This window comes from Eriocheir sinensis, chromosome 50, assembly GCF_024679095.1.
Source record: "Eriocheir sinensis breed Jianghai 21 chromosome 50, ASM2467909v1, whole genome shotgun sequence".
In the NCBI taxonomy this organism is placed as follows: Eukaryota; Metazoa; Arthropoda; class Malacostraca; order Decapoda; family Varunidae; genus Eriocheir; species Eriocheir sinensis.
The window spans coordinates 7343175-7361779 of record NC_066558.1 but is presented as its reverse complement, the minus strand read 5'-3'; the positions used below and the strand labels follow the sequence as shown (position 1 = coordinate 7361779).

The 18605-nt window shown below is 39.7% G+C and overlaps 1 protein-coding gene across 6 annotated transcripts in view; it reads right to left on the bottom strand.

Annotated features, from left to right (window-relative positions):
* The window catches only part of LOC126982364 (uncharacterized), a 24342-nt gene extending 8438 nt beyond the window's left edge, over nt 1-15904 (bottom strand). For 3 of the 6 annotated variants that reach the window (XR_007735145.1, XM_050834378.1, XM_050834381.1), the window contains exons 1-3: nt 12153-12391; nt 5127-5343; nt 1874-1934 (exon numbers count right to left, since the gene is read on the bottom strand). Coding sequence is in view for 4 of the 6 variants with exons in the window: in XM_050834378.1 (XP_050690335.1) it covers nt 1874-1934; nt 5127-5314 (249 nt within the window). In the remaining 2 variants the exon portion in view is untranslated. Of the gene's footprint in view, nt 1-1873; nt 1935-5126; nt 5344-6107; nt 6141-12152; nt 12392-12627; nt 12674-15832 lie in introns of those variants that run through there. The other 3 variants (XM_050834379.1, XM_050834380.1, XR_007735144.1) reach the window with 3 other exon arrangements.
* Between the last annotated feature and the right edge of the window lie 2701 nt (nt 15905-18605).

Sequence of the window (18605 nt, the reverse complement as noted above, 5' to 3'; positions counted from 1 at the left end):
TTGTAACATTGCTGGAACTGATCATAAGGGAATGGCCGAGGAAGGAAGGAAGGAAGGAAGGAAGGAAGGAAGGGAGAGCTTGTAACATTGCTGGAACTGATCATAAGGGAATGGCCGAGGAAGGAAGGAAGGAAGGAAGGAAGGAAGGGAGAGCTTGTAACATTGCTGGAACTGATCATAAGGGAATGGCCGAGGAAGGAAGGAAGGAAGGAAGGAAGGAAGGAAGGAAGGAAGGGAGAGCTTGTAACATTGCTGGAACTGATCATAAGGGAATGGCCGAGGAAGGAAGGAAGGAAGGAAGGAAGGAAGGAAGGAAGGAAGGGAGAGCTTGTAACATTGATGGAACTGATCATAAGGGAATGGCTGAGGAAGGAAGGAAGAAGGAAGGAAGGAAGGAAGGAAGGAAGGAAGGAAGGAGAGCTTGTACATTGATGGATCTGATCATAAGGGAATGTCCGAGTCAGGAATGAAGGAAGCAAGGAAGGAAGTAAGGAAGGAAGGAAGGAAGGAAGGGAGAGCTTGTAACATTGATGGAACTGATCATAAGGGAATGGCCGAGGAAGGAAGGAAGGAAGGAAGGAAGGAAGGAAGGAAGGAAGGAAGGAAGGGAGAGCTTGTAACATTGATGGAACTGATCATAAGGGAATGGCCGAGGAAGGAAGGAAGGAAGGAAGGAAGAAAGGAAGGAAGGAAGGAAGGAAGGAAGGAAGGGACAGCTTGTAACATCGCTGGAACTGATCATAAGGGAATGGCCGAGGAAGGAAGGAAGGAAGGAAGGAAGGAAGGAAGGAAGGAAGGAAGGAAGGAAGGGAGAGCTTGTAACATTGCTGGAACTGATCATAAGGGAATGGCCGAGGAAGGAAGGAAGGAAGGAAGGAAGGGAGAGCTTGTAACATTGATGGAACTGATCACAAGGGAATGGCCGAGGAAGGAAGGAAGGAAGGAAGGAAGGAAGGAAGGAAGGAAGGACGGGAGAGCGTGTAACATTGATGGAACTGATCATGAGGAATGGCTGAGGAAGGAAGGAAGGAAGGAAGGAAGAAAAGGAAGGAAGGAAGGAAGGAAGGGAGGAAGGAAGGAAGGAAGGAAGGGACAGCTTGTAACATTGCTGGAACTGATCGTAAGGGAATGACCGAGGAAGGAAGGAAGGAAGGAAGGAAGGAAGGAAGGAAGGAAGGAAGGAAGGAAGGAAGGAAGGAAGGAAGGAAGGAAGGAAGGAAGGGAGAGCTTGTAACATTGCTGGAACTGATCATAAGGGAATGGCCGAGGAAGGAAGGAAGGAAGGAAGGAAGGAAGGAAGGAAGGAAGGAAGGGAGAGCTTGTAACATTGCTGGAACTGATCATAAGGGAATGGCCGAGGAAGGAAGGAAGGAAGGAAGGAAGGAAGGAAGGAAGGAAGGAAGAAAGGAAGGAAGGAAGGAAGGAAGGAAGGGAGAGCTTGTAACATTGATGGAACTGATCATAAGGGAATGGCCGAGGAAGGAAGGAAGGAAGGAAGGAAGGAAGGAAGGAAGGAAGGAAGGAAGGAAGGAAGGAAGGAAGGAAGGGAGAGCTTGTAACATTGCTGGAACTGATCATAAGGGAATGGCCGAGGAAGGAAGGAAGGAAGGAAGGAAGGAAGGAAGGGAGAGCTTGTAACATTGATGGAACTGATCATAAGGGAATGGCCGAGGAAGGAAGGAAGGAAGGAAGGAAGGAAGAAAGGAAGGAAGGAAGGAAGGAAGGAAGGAAGGGAGAGCTTGTAACACTGCTGGGGAACTGATTGTAAGGGAATGGCCGGGGAAGGAAGGAAGGAAGGAAGGAAGGAAGGAAGGAAGGAAGGAAGGGAGAGTTGGTAATAACATTCACATCAGTATTCCCATTATTAACTTACGGCGTTCATTGTTGAGGGAATATTCTTCACGTACAACCCTCTAGGCCTACGACTCACTGCCCTGCAAAGAAAAAAAAGGCGTTGTGATTCTTGTTTTTCTTTTTTCTTTTTTTCTCCTGCTTTTTCTCCTTCTTCTCCTCCTCCTCCTCCATCTTCTCTTTTTTCTCCTCCTCCTCCTCCTCCTCCTGCTTCTTCTCCTCCTTCTCCTTCTCCTCCTCCTCCATCTTCTCTCCTCCTCCTCCTCCTCCTCCTCCTCCTCCTCCATCTTCTCTCTTTTTCTCCTCCTCCTGCAGAAAATGCGTGCGTACCTGCAGAAAATAGATCGTGACCTGCAGAAAATAGATCCAAATAAATCTCCGGGCCCCGACAATTTATCTCCTCGCGTGTTGAGAGAATGTAGTCAACAGCTAGAATTACCCATAACATTAATATTCAACAAGTCATTAGCACAGGCCAGTGTGCCTCTCGAGTGGAAAAAGGCCAATATTACCCCGATCTTTAAAAAAGGAGACAAAAAACAAGCCAGTAATTATCGTCCCATCAGCCTTACGTCTGTCCTAATTAAACTATTCGAAAAAATAATCAGGGATAAAATGATCACTTTCCTTGAAACAAATGATTTGATAACTGATAGTCAGCATGGATTTCGTAGTAATCGGTCTTGCCTTACCAACCTATTAACCTTTTTCAACGATGTTTATACATGTTGGGACGCCCGAAGCCCATATGACGTAATTTACTTAGATTTTCAGAAAGCGTTTGATAAAGTTCCTCACTGGCTTATTTCAAAACTGCGTTCCCTCGGTATTAACGACCATCTATGTGCGTGGATTCATGACTGGCTCACCAACAGAGAACAACGTGTAGTTCTTAATGGTGAAGCATCGGATTGGCAACCCGTCACCAGTGACGTGCCCCAAGGATCGGTCCTGGGGCCAACACTATTCATAATTTACGTGAACGACTTAGAAACTGATATCCTATCAAAAGTAGCCAAATTCGCCGACGACACCAAATTAGGAGGTACGGTAATGAACAGTCAAAGTTGCGAGAATATTTAATCAGACTTAATAAGACTTGCCGACTGGAGCGAAAAATGGCAAATGAGTTTTAACGTAGATAAATGTAAAGTAATGCACATAGGTGAAAAAAATCCTTACTTTAAATATCAGATTCAAGGACATGAGCTCAGCGAAGTAAAACAAGAAAAAGATCTTGGTGTCATTATCGGTAACACTCTTAAAATGAGTGATCAATGTTCTGCAGCGAGTAAAAAAGCCAATATGATGTTGGGATTAATCTCAAGAAACTTTGATTATAAATCACCCGAACTTATGAAGAGATTATATTTAGCATTTGTAAGACCACACCTAGAATACGCCGTTCAGTTCTGGTCACCGAACTAAAACAAAGATCAAGTTTTGCTAGAAAAGATACAGCGACGAGCAACCAAACAAATTCCAGCGCTCCGAAACTTGCCATATGACGAGCGTTTAAAGCGTTTAGATATGTATTCCCTAAAAAAGCGAAGGATAAGAGGGGACTTAATTGAAGTGTTCAAAATCCTTAATGGATTCGACAACATTAACCCAGATAGTTTAGGGTAGGCGGTGGCCGAACTGGTAGCGTACTGGACCCACATTCGCTGCGTGATGGACGACGCGGGTTCGAATCCTCACGCTACCACTCGGATTTTTCAGTCACCGCCGAGTGGCTTAAAACTACCCACATGCTGTCCTGAAGACCACCCATCAACCCGGACTCTAGAGGAAGCCGTCCAAGCGAATCAAGAACGAGTTCCGGGGGGCAGCATGAGCCAATGCAAGATGGCGCCACTATAAACACTCGCCTGCGCCAGAACGGGCTGGGCCGACCATCAGGCTCCACCTGGAAGAAGCCTTGGGCCGACCATCAGGCCCCACCGGGAAGATGCCTACCGGCGCAATAGGCAACAACGTAATAAAAAAAAAAAAAAAGTATTTCAGAGAGACACCAACACAATAACACGCAGCAACGGTATGAAGTTAAAGGGAAACCGATGTAACACATCGGTTTCGGAGTCGTCGATCACTGGAATAGACTCCCACCGTCAGTAGTTAGCGCACAGAGTATCAATAGCTTCAAGTCTTCATTGGATAAGTACTTCAGGGATATAAGATTATACTGACCCTTCTTCGTATGTTTTCAGACAGATTGAAGCAAGACCTCAACCTAAATCCACATTATTCTCCCCCACAACCTAGATTGCAAGTAGCGTAAGTTAACAATAGAGTAAAGCAACAGTTAATGTCCGCATGACAGGTGGAGTGAGGTGTGGGTGCAGTGAGGTGACAGGGTACTGGTGCGTGCATAGTACCGCCGGTAAAACGAGGATCAAGCCTCCACCTGTGCCCCTGAAACTACACCTCACCCATCGTGAGTATTAGGGGGGATTCTGGGGCTGCCCTGTGTAGGCCACTCGGCCTCTTCCAGTCTCCCTGTGTTTCCATGTTCTTATGTTCTTATGTAATGAAGTCATTTTCCCCCACAGCTTAGGTTACCAGTACTGTAAGTTAAGGGTAGTAATTTCCTCTTATTTCTCTCTTTACTGTAAAATTTCCATGTCCCTTTCTTCCTTAAAGGCACATGGCGTTCTCTTATAACTATTTCCTGCCAGCACGTTGCCGGAGGGAGAGGTGGGTGGGGAGGAGCCTTCATCTTTTCTGTCCTGTTCTACCACACGTACATTACTAGTAGCAGCGGTAGTAAACAGACACCCTCGCTGGTGTCTGTTCTTCCTGTGTATTCCTATGTATTCCTCCTCCTGCTTCTCCTCCTGCTTCTTCTTTTCCTTCTCCTTCTTCTCTTCCTCCTCCATCTTCTCTCCTTTTCTCCTCCTCCTCCTCCTCCTTCTTTTTCTTCTCCTTCTTCTCCTCTTCCTCCATCTTCTCTCCTCCTCCTCCTCCTCCTCCTCCTCCTCCTCCTGCTTCTTCTTCTTCTACTTTTCCTTCTTCTCTTCCTCCTCCATCTTCTCTCCTTCTCTCCTCCTCCTCCTTCTCCTGCTTCTTCTTTTCCTTCTCCTTCTTCTCTCCTTTTCTCCTCCTCCTCCTCCTCCTTCTTTTTCTTCTCCTTCTTCTCCTCTTCCTCCATCTTCTCTCCTTCTCTCCTCCTCCTCCTTCTCCTGCTTCTTCTTCTTCTTCTCATTCTTCTCCTTGAAAAAAAAAAAAAAAGAAATCCGCAAAAAAATCCCTTCCCTCTCGCCCTCTTAATTTACCTGTTGGGGGGGTGAGGAGGAGACATGTGAGGGGGGAGGTGAGGGGGGAGGTGGGAGGGGAGGAGGTGAGATGCCCCCCTTCCCCATCCTCCCCTACCCCCGCCCCCCACGCCCATGAAATCTTCTACCCGTGGATCCCAGTCGCCCAGGTCATCCCCCACGAGGTCATCCCCCAGGTCACGCGCCATGCCACCCAGAGCCCCGGGTAATTACGGGTCTGAAAGTAGTACAAGGACAGGTGTTACAGATATGCGCTCACACCTGTAATCATGAGCCAGGTGTAATTCTCAGGTGTCACTCACTTTACCTGTCCGGAGCGTGGTAACATTCATGAGCCTGTTATTTAGTGTGTTATCTTGTTATCTGCAGTGGCGGATCCAGGGGGGGGGGGGGGCGCTCCCCCCCGGAATCCACCACTGCAGATAACAAGCCGGGGGCGGCCACCACCCACGTAGGACCTAAATTGCGCCCTTTCAAAGATTTACTGAGATCTGGGGGTGTATCACTCCTGTACTACTCCTCCTACTGCTACTACTACTACTACTACTGCTACTAGAACCACTTAACAGAGCTGCTGCAATGACAAAGGCATTGTATTTATGTATTCTTAAGTTATTTACATTGGAAATAAATAAAAAAGTATGTCCTAATTTCATACCACTTTGTTTTATTAGAGTGTGTGCTGCAGAACTGTGACATAGTAAAGAAAAACTTATGCATGTGCATTACTTTACAACTTTGCTTTCTTCCTTTAATACGTAGATCTAACAGATCTAACCTTTAATTGCAATGCTACCAAATATTATGTCAATAAATATATATATATATATATATATATATATATATATATATATATATATATATATATATATATATATATATATATATATATATATATATATATATATATATAATGTATTATATAAAAGATGGTACGGATGGTATGGCGCCCATCCTGTATATCAGCCCCCACCCCCTCACCTGGAGCTGGATCCGCCACTGGTTATCTGTATATGCGAAGAGAGGAGAAAGAGGAAAAAGAGGAGAAAGAGGAAAAAGAGGAGAAAGAGGAAAAAGAGGAGAAAGAGGAAAAAGAGGAGAAAGAGGAAAAAGAGGAGAAAGAGGAAAAAGAGGAGAAAGAGGAAAAAGAGGAGAAAGAAAACGAAGGAAAGAAAGAGGAGAGAAAACGAAGGAAAGAAAGAGGAGAGAAAACGAAGGAAAGAGGAGGAAAAGAGAAAACGAAGGAAAAGAAAAGAGGAGAAAAAAAGAAAACGAAGGAAGGAAAGAGGAGAAATAAAGAAAACGAAGGAAAGAAAGAGGAGAAAAAGAGAAAGGGAAGGAAAGAAAGAGGAGAAAAGGAGAAAACGAAGGAAAGAAAGAGGAAAAAAGAGAAAGGGAAGGAAAGGAGGAGGAGAAAAAGAGAAAGTGAAGGAAGGAAAGAGAAGAAATAAATAAAACAAAGGAAAGAAAGAGGAGAGAAAACGAAGGAAAGAGGAGAAATAAAGAAAACGAAGGAAAAGAAAGAGGAGAAAAAAAGAAAGCGAAGGAAGGAAAGAGGAGAAATAAAGAAAACGAAGGAAAGAAAGAGGAGAAATAAAGAGAACGAAGGAAGGAAAGAGGAAAAAAAGAGAAAGCGAAGGAAAGAAAGAGAAGAAAAAGAGAAAGGGAAGGAAAGGAGGAGGAGAAAGAGAAAGTGAAGGAAAGAAAGAGGAGAAAAAGAGAAAGCGAGGGAAAGAAAGAGGGGAAAAAGAGAAAGCGAAGGAAAGAAAGAGGAGAAATAAAGAAAACGAAGGAAAGAAAGAGGAGAAAAAGAGAAAGCGAAGGAAAGGAAAAAAAAGAGAAAGGGAAGGAAAAGAGGAGGAGAAAAAGAGAAAGTGAAGGAAAGGAAGAGGAGAAAAAGAGAGAACGGGGGAAAGAAAGAGGAGAAAAAGAGAAAACGAAGGAAAAGAAAGAGGAGAAAAAGAGAAGGCGAAAGAAAAGAGGAAAAAAAGAGAAAGCGAAGGAAAAGAAAGGAGAAAAAGAGAAAGCGAAGGAAAAGAAAGAGGAGAAAAAGAGAAAGCGAAGGAAAGGAAGAGGAGAAAAAGAGAAAGCGAAGGAAAGGAAGAGGAGAAAAAGAGAAAGCGAAGGAAAGAGGAAAAAAAAGAGAAAGGGAAGGAAAAGAGGAGGAGAAAAAGAGAAAGTGAAGGAAAGGAAGAGGAGAAAAAGAGAACGAGGGAAAGAAAAAGGAGAAAAAGAGAAAACGAAGGAAAAGAAAGAGGAGAAAAAGAGAAGGCGAAAGAAAAGGGGAAAAAAAGAGAAAGCGAAGGAAAAAAAAAGAGGAGAAAAAGAGAAAGCGAAGGAAAAGAAAGAGGAGAAAAAGAGAAAGCGAAGGAAAGGAAGAGGAGAAAAAGAGAAAGCGAAGGAAAGGAAGAGGAGAAAAAGAGAAAGCGAAGGAAAGGAAGAGGAGAAAAGGAGAAAGCGAAGGAAAAGAAAGAGGAGAAAAAGAGAAAACGAAGGAAAAGAGGAGAAAAAAAGAAAGCGAAGGAAGGAAAGAGAAAAAAAAGAGAGCGAAGGAAAGAAAGAGGAGAAAAAGAGAAAGGGAAGGAAAGGAGGAGGAGAAAAAGAGAAAGTGAAGAAAAGAAAGGAGAAAAAGAGAAAGCGAGGGAAAGAAAGAGGAGAAAAAGAGAAAGCAAAGGAAGGAAAGAGGAGAAAAAGAGAAAACAAAGGAAAGAAAGAGGAGAAAAAGAAAAAGCGAAGAAAAAGAAAGAGGAGAAAAAGAGAAAGCGAAGGAAAAGAAAGAGGAGAAAAAGAGAAAGCGAAGGAAGGAAAGAGGAGAAAAAGAGAAAACGAAGGAAAGAGAAAAAGAGAAAGGGAAGGAAAGAAAGAGGAGAAAAAGAGAAGGCGAAGGAAGGAAAGAGGAGAAAAAGAGAAAACAAAGGAAAGAAAGAGGAGAAAAAGAGAAAACAAAGGAAAGAAAGAGGAGAAAAAGAGAAAGCGAAGGATGGAAAGAGGAGAAAAAGAGAGAGCGAAGGAAAGAAAGAGGAGAAAAAGAGAAAACGAAGGAAAGAGAAAAAGAGAAAGGGAAGGAAAGAAAGAGGAGAAAAAGAGAAAGCGAAGGAAGGAAAGCGAAGAAAAAGAGAAAACGAAGGAAAGAGGAGAAAAAGAGAAAGGGAAGGAAAGAAAGAAGAGAAAAAGAGAAAACGAAGGAAAGAAAGAGGAGAGAAAACGAAGGAAAGAGGAGAAAAAGAGAAAACGAAGGGAAAGAACGAGGAGAAAAAGAGAAAGCGAAGGAAAGAAAGGGGACAAAAAGAGGAAACGAAGGAAAGAAAGAGGAGAAAAAGAGAAAACGAAGGAAAGAAAGAGAAAAAGAGAAAGGGAAGGAAAGAAAGAGGAGAAAAAGAGAAAACGAAGGAAAGAAAGAGGAGAAAAAGAGAAAGCGAAGGAAAGAAAGAGGAGAAAAAGAGAAAACGAAGGAAAGAAAGAGGAGAAAAAGAGAAAACGAAGGAAAGAGAGAAGAAGAAAGAAGGAGAAAAGAGAAACGAAGGAAAGAGAAAGCGAAGGAAAGAAAGAGGAGAAAAAGAGAAAACGAAGGTAAGAAAGAAGAGAAAAAGAGAGAACGAAGGAAAGAAAGAGGAGAAAAAGATAACACGAAGGAAAGAAAGAGGAGAAAAAGAGAAAGGGAAGGAAAGAAAGAGGAGAAAAAGATAACACGAAGGAAAGAAAGAGGAGAAAAAGATTACACGAAGGAAAGAAAGAGGAGAAAGATAAAGAAAGAAAAAAAAGAAAGAAAAGATTACACGAAAGAAAGAGGAGAAAAAGATAACACGAAGGAAAGAAAGAAGAGAAAAAGATTACACGAAGGAAAGAAAGAGGAGAAAAAGATTACACGAAGGAAAGAAAGAAGAGAAAAAGATTACACGAAGGAAAGAAAGAGGAGAAAAAGATTACACGAAGGAAAGAAAGAGGAGAAAAAGATAACACGAAGGAAAGAAAGAGGAGAAAAAGATAACACGAAGGAAAGAAAGAGGAGAAAAAGATTACACGAAGGAAAGAAAGAGGAGAAAAAGATAACACGAAGGAAAGAAAGAGGAGAAAAAGATAACACGAAGGAAAGAAAGAGGAGAAAAAGATTACACGAAGGAAAGAAAGAGGAGAAAAAGAAGAGAAAGAGGAAAAAGAGAAAACGAAGGAGAGAAAGAGGAGAAAAAGAGAAAGGAAGGAAAGAGGAGAACAAGAGAAGGAAAGAAAGAAAGAAAGAGAAAGAAATGAGAAGGGAAAAACAATTTTTCTCTTTTTCTTCTTTTTCTGTTTTTTCTTCTTACTTTTCATATTCTTTTTCTTACTTTTCTTTTTCTTCTTACGATTTCCCGTTTCTGAATATGCGAATGATCTTTTGTCCCTCTCTCCCTTCTCTTCTTTTTCTTTCTTTTCCTGCTTCTTTTCCTCTTTTTCTTCTCCACTTTCTTTTTCTGCTTCTTTTTAATCGTTTTCTTACTTTTCTTTCTACTTTCTCTGTCTTCTGAATATGCGAATGGTACTTAATTTTTTCTTTTTTTCCTGCTTCTTTTTCTTCCTTTTCTACTCTTACTTTTTTTACTACTTCTGTTTCTTCTGCGTGATATTGTTTTACTTTTTTTTCTTCCCCTACTTGCTTATTTACTTTTTCTATCGTCTTCCTTTTTTTTTTTTTTTACATCAAAGGACACGGCTCAAGGGCAACAAGAAGGTCACAAAAAAGGCCGCTACTCGCCGCTCACACAAAAGTAGAAAGTAAAGAGTAGCCAAAAAACTACTCCTTCCTACTTCTTTTCTTCTTATGCACCGAGAAATAGCAAGGAAGTCAAAATCTATAATGAAGAGCAAAGGATATCACACCCAACTCACGTTTTCTTCAAGGGGTACTTAAGAATCCTTGGCACTCTTATTTATTTTCCTTTACTTTCTCTTTTTCTCCTCTTTCTCTTTCGTTTTCTCTTTCTCCTCTTTCTTTCCTTCCCTTTCTCTTTTTCTCCTCTTTCTTTCCTTCACTTTCAATTTTTCTCCTCTTTCTTTCCTTCACTTTCTCTTTTTCTCCTCTTTCTTTCCTTCGCTTTCTCTTTTTCTCCTCTTTCTTTCCTTCGCTTTCTCTTTTTCTCCTCTTTCCTTCGTTTTCTCTTTTTCTCCTCTTTCTCTCCTTCGTTTTCTCTTTTTCTCCTCTTTCTCTCCTTCGTTTTCTCTTTTTCTCCTCTTTCTTTCCTTCGCTTTCTCTTTTTCTCCTCTTTCTTTCCTTCACTTTCTCTTTTTCTCCTCTTTATCTCCCTTTTCTTCTTTCTTTTTCTCCTCTTTCTTTCCTTCTTCACTTTCCTCCCTTTCTCCACTTTCTTCTTTTCTTTCTTCTTCTTTTCTCCTCTTTCTTCCTCTTCACTTTCTCCTTTCTTCTTTCCTTCACTTTCTTTTTCCTCTTCTTTCTTTCTTCTCTTTTTCTTCTCTTTCTTTCCTTGTTTTCTTTTTTCTCCTCTCTTTCCTTCGCTTTCTCTTTTTCTCCTCTTTCTTTCCTTCGCTTTCTCTTTTTCTCCTTTCTTTCCTTAGCTTTCTCTTTTTCTCCTCTTTCTTTCCTTCGCTTTCTCTTTTTCTCCTCTTTCTCTTTCTGTTTTCTTTTCTCCTCTTTTCCTTCGCTTTCTTTTCTCCTCTTTCTTTCCTTTCTTTCTCTTTTCATTCCTTCGCTTTCTTTTCTCCTTTTCTCTCCTTCTGTTTTCTTGTTCTCCCTCTTTCTTTCCTTCGTTTTCCTTCTTTTTCCTTTCCTTTTCTCGCTTTCTTTTCTCCTCTTTCTTTCCTTCGTTTTCTCTTTTTCTCCTCTTTCTTTTCTTCGTTTTCTTTTTTCTCCTCTTTCTTTCCTTCACTTTCTCTTTTTCTCCTCTTTCTTTCCTTCACTTTCTCCTTTTCTCCTTTCTTTCCTTCGTTTTCTCTTTTTCTCCTCTTTCTTTCCTTCGTTTTCTCTTTTTCTCCTTTCTTTCCTTCACTTTCTCTTTTTCTCCTCTTTCTTTCCTTCACTTTCTCCTTTTCTCCTCTTTCTTTCCTTCGTTTTCTCTTTTTCTCCTCTTTCTTTCCTTCACTTTCTCTTTTTCTCCTCTTTTTCCTTCGTTTTCTCTTTTTCTCCTCTTTCTTTCCTTCGTTTTCTCTTTTTCTCCTCTTTCTCTCATTTTTTTCTCTTTCTTTCCTTCGTTTTCTCTTTTTCTCCTCTTTCTTTCCTTCGCTTTCTCTTTTTCTCCTCTTTCTTTCCTTCGTTTTCTTTCATTCCTTCGCTTTCTCTTTTTCTCTCCTTCGTTTTCTCTTGTTCTCCTCTTTCTTTCCTTCGTTTTCTCTTTTCCTCCTCTTTCTTTCCTTCGCTTTTTTTCTCCTTCTTTTTCTTTCCTTCGTTTTCTTTTTTTCCTTTCTTTCCTTCGCTTTTCTTTTCTCCTCTTTTTTCCTCCTTTCTCTTTTCTTTTTTTCCTCCTTCTCTTCCTTTCCTTTCTCTTTCCTTTTCTTTCTCCTTCTTTCTTTTCTTTCCTTCGCTTTCTCTTTCTCCTCTTTCTTTCCTTCGCTTTCTCTTTCTCCTCTTTCTTTCCTTCGTTTTCTCTTTTTCTCCTCTTTCTTTCCTTCACTTTCTCTTTTTCTCCTCTTTCTTTCCTTCGCTTTCTCTTTTTCTCCTCTTTCTTTCCTTCGTTTTCTCTTTTTCTCCTCTTTCTTTCCTTCGTTTTCTCTTTTTCTCCTCTTTCTTTCCTTCACTTTCTCTTTTTCTCCTCTTTCCTTCACTTTCTCCTTTTCTCCTCTTTCTTTCCTTCGTTTTCTCTTTTTCTCCTCTTTCTTTCCTTCACTTTCTCTTTTTCTCCTCTTTCTTTCCTTCACTTTCTCCTTTTCTCCTCTTTCTTTCCTTCGTTTTCTCTTTCTTCCTATTCAATCTTTACTTATTTATTTTTTTCCTTCCTTAATTCCTCTCCTTTACTACTTTCTCTTTTTCCTCCTCCTTCTGTCTCATCTTCGTTTCCTCTCCCTCTCTTTATTTCTTCTATCTTTACTTACTAAACTTACCTCGCTGTTTTTTCTTTCCTCTATCGTTTTCTGCCTTTCAATCTGCACTTCTACTCCGATAATTTCCAGCACTTAATCCTTCGTTATCTGGTACACCACTTCAGCCTCGAGATTGATTCATTTACACTTATATTCACAAACAGGATCAACAGTTATCAAAAAAAGTACCGGCGAGTTCACCAGCTATAGCGAGTGTGAGTTAGAGAGAGAAAGGGAGAGAGAGAGTAAGGGAGAGAGAGAGAGAGGTCCCAATCAAACGCCGTCTCTCTTCTCTCTGCTTCTTATTTCCCCTCCTTTGCATCTCTCTCTCTCTCTCTCTCTCTCTCTCTCTCTCTCTCTCTCGCCTGTCCCCTTTCACTTTCTGCCGAGTCAAGTTTCCCTCGTACAAACTTGTCTTCCTTCCTCCTGTCTTCTTTCTTCTTTCAATAGCTTTTCTTTGTTTCCTGCCCTCAATCTTGTTACTAAATTTTCTTACTCTCTTTCATTTGGTAACATGCCCCTCACTCACGCACTCCCAGAACTCACTCTACTGATAATCTCTCTCTCCTCCTCCTCTCAGTTCCCCCTCCTCCTCCTCCTCCTCTCTTAACTTGTAATCTTTCTTATCTGATATCTGTTCTTGCTTTTTTTTCTCCATATTCACTTTCCTTTCTTCCTCTCCCACTATCTTATTCTCCTTCTCTTCTTCTTCCTCTATCTCCTCCTCCTCCTGTCTCATCTTCGTTCCTTCTATCTCTATTTCTTCTGCCTTTCCTTCTCTCTCTTCTCATCTGTTCCTAATCATCCTCCTCTCTTCTATACCCTCCCATCTCCTCTCCCTTTCTCCTCCTTTTCTTTATCTCTCCTCACTTCTCCCAATCACTATCTCCTCTCCTTATCTTCTCATCTCTATCTCTCTCCCCCTTCTCCCTATCTCTCTCTCTCTCTCTCTCACCTTCCTAATCTCTTAACACTGACCGTAATCCACTTTTCAAATTCTCCCTCTCTCACTTTACCTTAACCTACCACATTAAGTTGACCCAAACATACAATTTAGTTCATTCCCGTCAAAAGTAAGTGAGCGTATGTCTGAACAAGCCTTTACCGCTGCTGCTAACGACCCAATTAAGTGATCGAGTGGTAACTGGTGCAGGGAGGGAGTTTGGTCTGGTTACCTGTGAATGATTGAGCATTGGGCTTGGTAGTAGTAGTAGTAGTAGTAATAGTAGTAGTGGTGGTAGTGGTGGTGGTGGTAGTAGTAGTAGTAGTAGTAGTAGTAGTAGTGTCTAATTATTTACCTGTCGTTCGTACCTTCTCACACCTGCATCCTCTCCCACAGGTACTCTTCCTCTTCCTCCTCCTCCTCCTCCTCCTCCCTTTCCACGTACGCTCCTAAATCCTTTTCCCCGGCTTAAAAAACCTCTCGGAATTTCACTATTTTTGCTTCCCATTCCGAGAGAGAGAGAGAGAGAGAGAGAGAGAGAGAGAGAGAGAGAGAGAGAGAGAGTGAGAGAGCGAGAGAGAGAGAGAGAGAGAGAGAGAGAGAGAGAGAGAGAGAGAGAGATTCCTACTAGTCTAACTTTCTAACGTAACTCATCCTGTGTGTGTTTGTGCGTTTGTTTGTTGTGTTAATAGCGTCTAGGGACTATTCTTGACTAGTTCTCTCTCTCTCTCTCTCTCTCTCTCTCTCTCTCTCTCTCTCTCTCTCTGGAGGAGGAGGAGGTGGAGGAGGAGGAGGAGGAGGAGGAGGAGGAGGAGGAGGAGGAGTGACCTAAAAGCCTTGTTATTTAATGTGGCAAAGGCGAGTAAATAGGTTTTTTTTTGCCTCCTCCTCCTCTTCTTCCCCTCTCCTCCTCTCTCCTCCTCCTCCTCCTCCTCCTCCTCCTCCTCCTCCTCCTCCTCTTCCTCTGCCTACGTTACTTAGCTTAATATTACTTTCTTCCTCCTCTTCTTCCTCCTCTTCCTCCTCCTCCTCTTCCTCCTCGTTACTCTCCTCTTCTACGTCACACTAAGTCCTAATCATCACTAACACCTCCTCCTCCTCCTCTTCTTCTTCTTCTCTTCTTTATATTTTCTCTTCTATTCTTCTTTCCTTTACGTCACCAAGTACTTAACAAATCACTAGAACAACCTTTCCCTTGTAACTGCTTTCTTTTCTTTTTTTTTCTTTGTAACAATCAAACTTTTTATAATATCTAGGTTAATATTCTCACTCGCTTACGCCGCCCACACCAACTATATCCCAAGGTAAAAAAAAAGAGGTTAATCGGGTTCTCGTGAGTGGTTTCTTAGGTTCAAGGTACAGAGGAAAGGTCAAACTACCACCAGGCTCATAAAACTACCCCTGGAAATGCTTACACAACCTCTACGAAACCTTTACCAAATGTGGGTATGTTAACTATTTCCCAAGGGCACAAATGAGGTTATCCGGGTTCTAATGAGTGTTTTCTTAGGTTCAAGGTACAGAGGAATGGTCAACCTCCCACTAGGCTTATAAAACTACCCCTGGAAATGCTTATACAACCTCTACGAAAGCCTTACCAAATGTGTGTATGTTAACTATTTCCCAAGGTCAAAAAAGGTTAGCCGGGTTTTAATGAGTGTTTTCTTAGGTTCAAGGTACAGAGGAAAGGTCAAACTACCACCAGGCTCATAAAACTATCCCTGGAAATGCTTACACAACCTCTACGAAAGCCTTACCAAATGTGGGTATGTTAACTATTTCCCAAGGTCAAAAAAGGAGGTTAGTTGGGTTGTTATGAGTGTTTTCTTAGGTTCAAGGTACAGAGGAATGGTCAAACTACCACTAGGCTCAAAACTACCCACGGGAATACTTATATAACCTCTACGAAAGCCTTAGATGTGTGTGTGTGTGTGTGAGAGAGAGAGAGAGAGAGAGAGAGAGAGAGAGAGAGAGAGAGAGAGAGAGAGAGAGAGAGAGAGAGAGAGAGAGAGAGAGAGAGAGAGAGAGAGAGAGAGAGAGAGAGAGAGAGAGAGAGAGATTCAGGATACGGACCAAAGTTAACCACCATTAAAACAATCATCTTATTCTTCTTTCTATAATAATCAATGGCTTTTAAACATCTATAATCTTTCTTGGTTAATTTGGGCCTTCCTTAAACTTAATGACCCCCTGAGAATGTGATTTAGAGGGTTGAGTGATTAGATTAGTTTAACCATCTCGAAACTATGTAATTCTAGTTATGTCCTCGTCCTCCTCCTCCTCCTCTTTCCTCCTTCCTCCTCTCCTCCTCTTCTTTTCCTCCTCCTTCTCTTCTATTTTCTTATCTCTCCTTCTCTTCTTTTTCTTATCTATCTCTTCGTTCATTCGGGCTTTATTTCTTATCTTATCTCCTATTTCCTCCTCTCCGTTTCTCCTCCTCCTCCTCTTCTATCTTCTTATCTCTCCCTCTCTACTTTCTCCTATCTATCTCTTCGTTCATTGTAGTTTTATTTCTTATCTTATCTTATCTCCTGTTTCCTCCTCTCCGTTTCTCCTCCTCCTCCTCTTTTATCCCCTTATCGCTCCCTCTCCTCATCTTTCTTCTATCTCCTCTTCGTTAATTCTAGTTTTATTTCTTCTTATCTTTATCTCCTCCTTTCCGTTCCTCTTTCCTCTCTATTTCTCCTTCCTCTTCCTCTTCCTCTCCTTATCATCTCTGTTCCTTCTCCTCCTTTATCAACACGAATAAAGCACATACCATTCTGTCTCCTCCTCTTCTTCCTCTTCTTCCTCCTCTTCTTCTCCGTGGCCTCCTGTACCTCCTTCCTCTCTTCCTGCACTTAACCAACTGACTCCTCTTCCTCCTCCTCTCTCTCTCTCTCTCTCTCTCTCTCTCTCTCTCTTCTCGTTAGTGTCTCGTTGCTTCGTGATTTATAGTTTCAAAGCTTCGAATATTGTGTCTATGAGTAGCTCGCAAGAGGAAAAATATATAAAAATGTCCTTATCATCAGTATTTTTTGCCTTTAATAACCTGCTGATTAGGCCAAGCAGGTGATTAGGGTAGGCAGGGAAGTTTCGAGCAGTCGAGTACCCTAGTTAGGTAGTTATATATATAATTAGTTTTTGTAATGAAGTGTAAATTCGCTTCTAAATCTTTTAAATTGATATTCACTCTACGTTCAATCTTACTCCATTTCTATTAGAGATTATGTTTTTTTTTTTGTATTGAAATGTTCGCCCTGTAGTAGTAGTAGTAGTAGTAGTAGTAGTAGTAGTAGTAGTAGTAGTAGTAGTAGTAGTAGTAGTAGCAGTGGTAGTAGTAGTAGTAGTAGTAGTAGTAGTAGTAGTAGTAGTAGTAGTAGTAGTAGTAGTAGTAGTAGTAGTAATGATGGTAGTAGTAGTAGTACCAGTAGTAGTAGTAGTAGTAGTAGTAGTAGTAGTAGTAGTGATGGTAGTAGTAGTAGTAGTAGTAGTAGTAGTAGTAGTAGTGATAGTATTAAAATTGCTACTTACTCTTTTACAATCTTCCTTTACCTTTTTCATATCATTTTTTTTATATGTATTTGGTCATGAAATGATCAATTATTCACCTACATCAAAAGGCTACTCGCTCTCCTTTATTGCAGTCTCCTTTACCATAAGATGACACAAGTATTCCTATTGTTTTTTTTTGTTTTTGTTTTTGTTTTTGTTTCGAGGACATGGAAAGGAGGTTAAGAGATGTTGGAGGGTTGGCATATATATAAACTTACTAATGGTCTGTTTTTTCTTTTTCTTTTTCCTGTTATTATTTTTGTTCTTTCTTCTTTTACCTTTTCTTCTTATTTTTACTTTTCTTTTTCCCTTTTTACCCGTTTTTTTCTTGTTTTCTTTTTCTTTTTTTTTATCTTATAGTCTCGTTTTTTTATTGTTTTCTTTTTCCTTTTCTTCTTTTATCTTTTGGTTTATTTTTTTCTTCTTTTCTTTCTTCTTTTTTATTTTATGGTTTCATTTTTGTTTTGTTTTTTGTTTTTTTACTTTAGTCTTTTTTTGTTTTTTCTTTTCCTTTTCCTTTTATTTTAGTCGTTCTTTTTTTCTTTTTCCTTTTCTTCTTTTATCTTATTCGTTTTTTTCTGTTTTTTTCTTTCATTTTCTTCTTTTATTTTGGTTTCATTTTTTCTTCCTTTTCATTTTCTTCTTTTGTCTTCGTCTCTTTTGCTTTCTTCCTTTATTGTTTTCTTTTTCCTTTTCTTCTTTTATCTTTTGGTTTAATTTTTCTTCTTTTCATTCTTCTTTTCTCAAGGTTTCGTTTTTTCTTCCTTACCCTTTTCTTCTTTTCTTTTTCCTTTTTCTTCTGTTCTCTTATTCGTTTTTTTCTGGTTTTCTCTTTCATTTTCTTCTTTTATTTTGGTTTCGTTTTTCCTTCCTTTTAATTTTTCTTCTTTTGTCTTCGTTTCTTTTTTGCTTTATTCTTTTATTGTTTTCTTTTTCCTTTTCTTCTTTTATCTTTTGGTTTATTTCTTCTTTTCTTTCTTCTTTTCTTAAGGTCTCGTTTTTTTCTTCCTTCCCCTTTTTTTCTTTTATTCGCTTTTTCTGTTTTTCTTTTTCCTTTTCTTTTATTTTTGTTTCGTTTTTTTCCTTTTCCTTTTCTTCTTTTGTCTTCGTCTCTTTTTTGCTTTCTTCCTTTATTGTTTTCTTTTTCCTTTTCTTCTTCTCTTTTTCTTTTTTCTTCTTTTCTCCTACTCGTTTTTTTCTGGTTTTCTTTTTTTTTTTCTTTGATTTTTGTTTCGTTTTTCTTCCTTTTCATTTTCTTCTTTTGTCTTCGTCTCTTTTTTTGCTTTCTTCTCCTTTTCTTCCTCTACCTCTAACGACCTATTCTCTATTAACCGTTATTCTCCGTTTCTTTCTTTATTTTATTTATTCCTTTATTCCTATTCTTTTATTCTTACCTGTTATGCTGCTTTCCACTGTTGCCACATCCTCCGTCAACCCCTTGTAGTAGTAGTAGTAGTAGTAGTAGTAGTAGTAGTAGTAGTAGTAGTAGTGGCAGTAGTAGTAGTAGTAGTAGTAGTTGTAGTAGTAGTAGTAGTAGTAGTAGTAATGATAATGATAATAATAATAATAATAATAATAATAATAATAATAATAATAATAATAATAATAATAATAATAATAATAATAATAATAATAATAATAATAATAATAATAATAATAATAATAATAATAATAATAATAACAACAACAACAACAACAACAAACGGTACTTGCAAAACGAAAAAAAGCAAGATAAAAAACGAAAAAAAGAAAAAACAACGGACATAAAACGGTCGAATATTTTTTGCGGGAAAACAAACAAACAAACAAACAAAAAAAATAAAATAAACACCCCAAAAAAGGACAAATCAAACACGCCACTAATGATGATTTTTATTCATTAATTAGCAACTTATGAGACAATGAGAGTTTAAAAGAAAATAGATCTTTGTTATCATATATTATACAAGACTAACATTATTATTATTTATTATTATTATTATTATTATTATTTATTA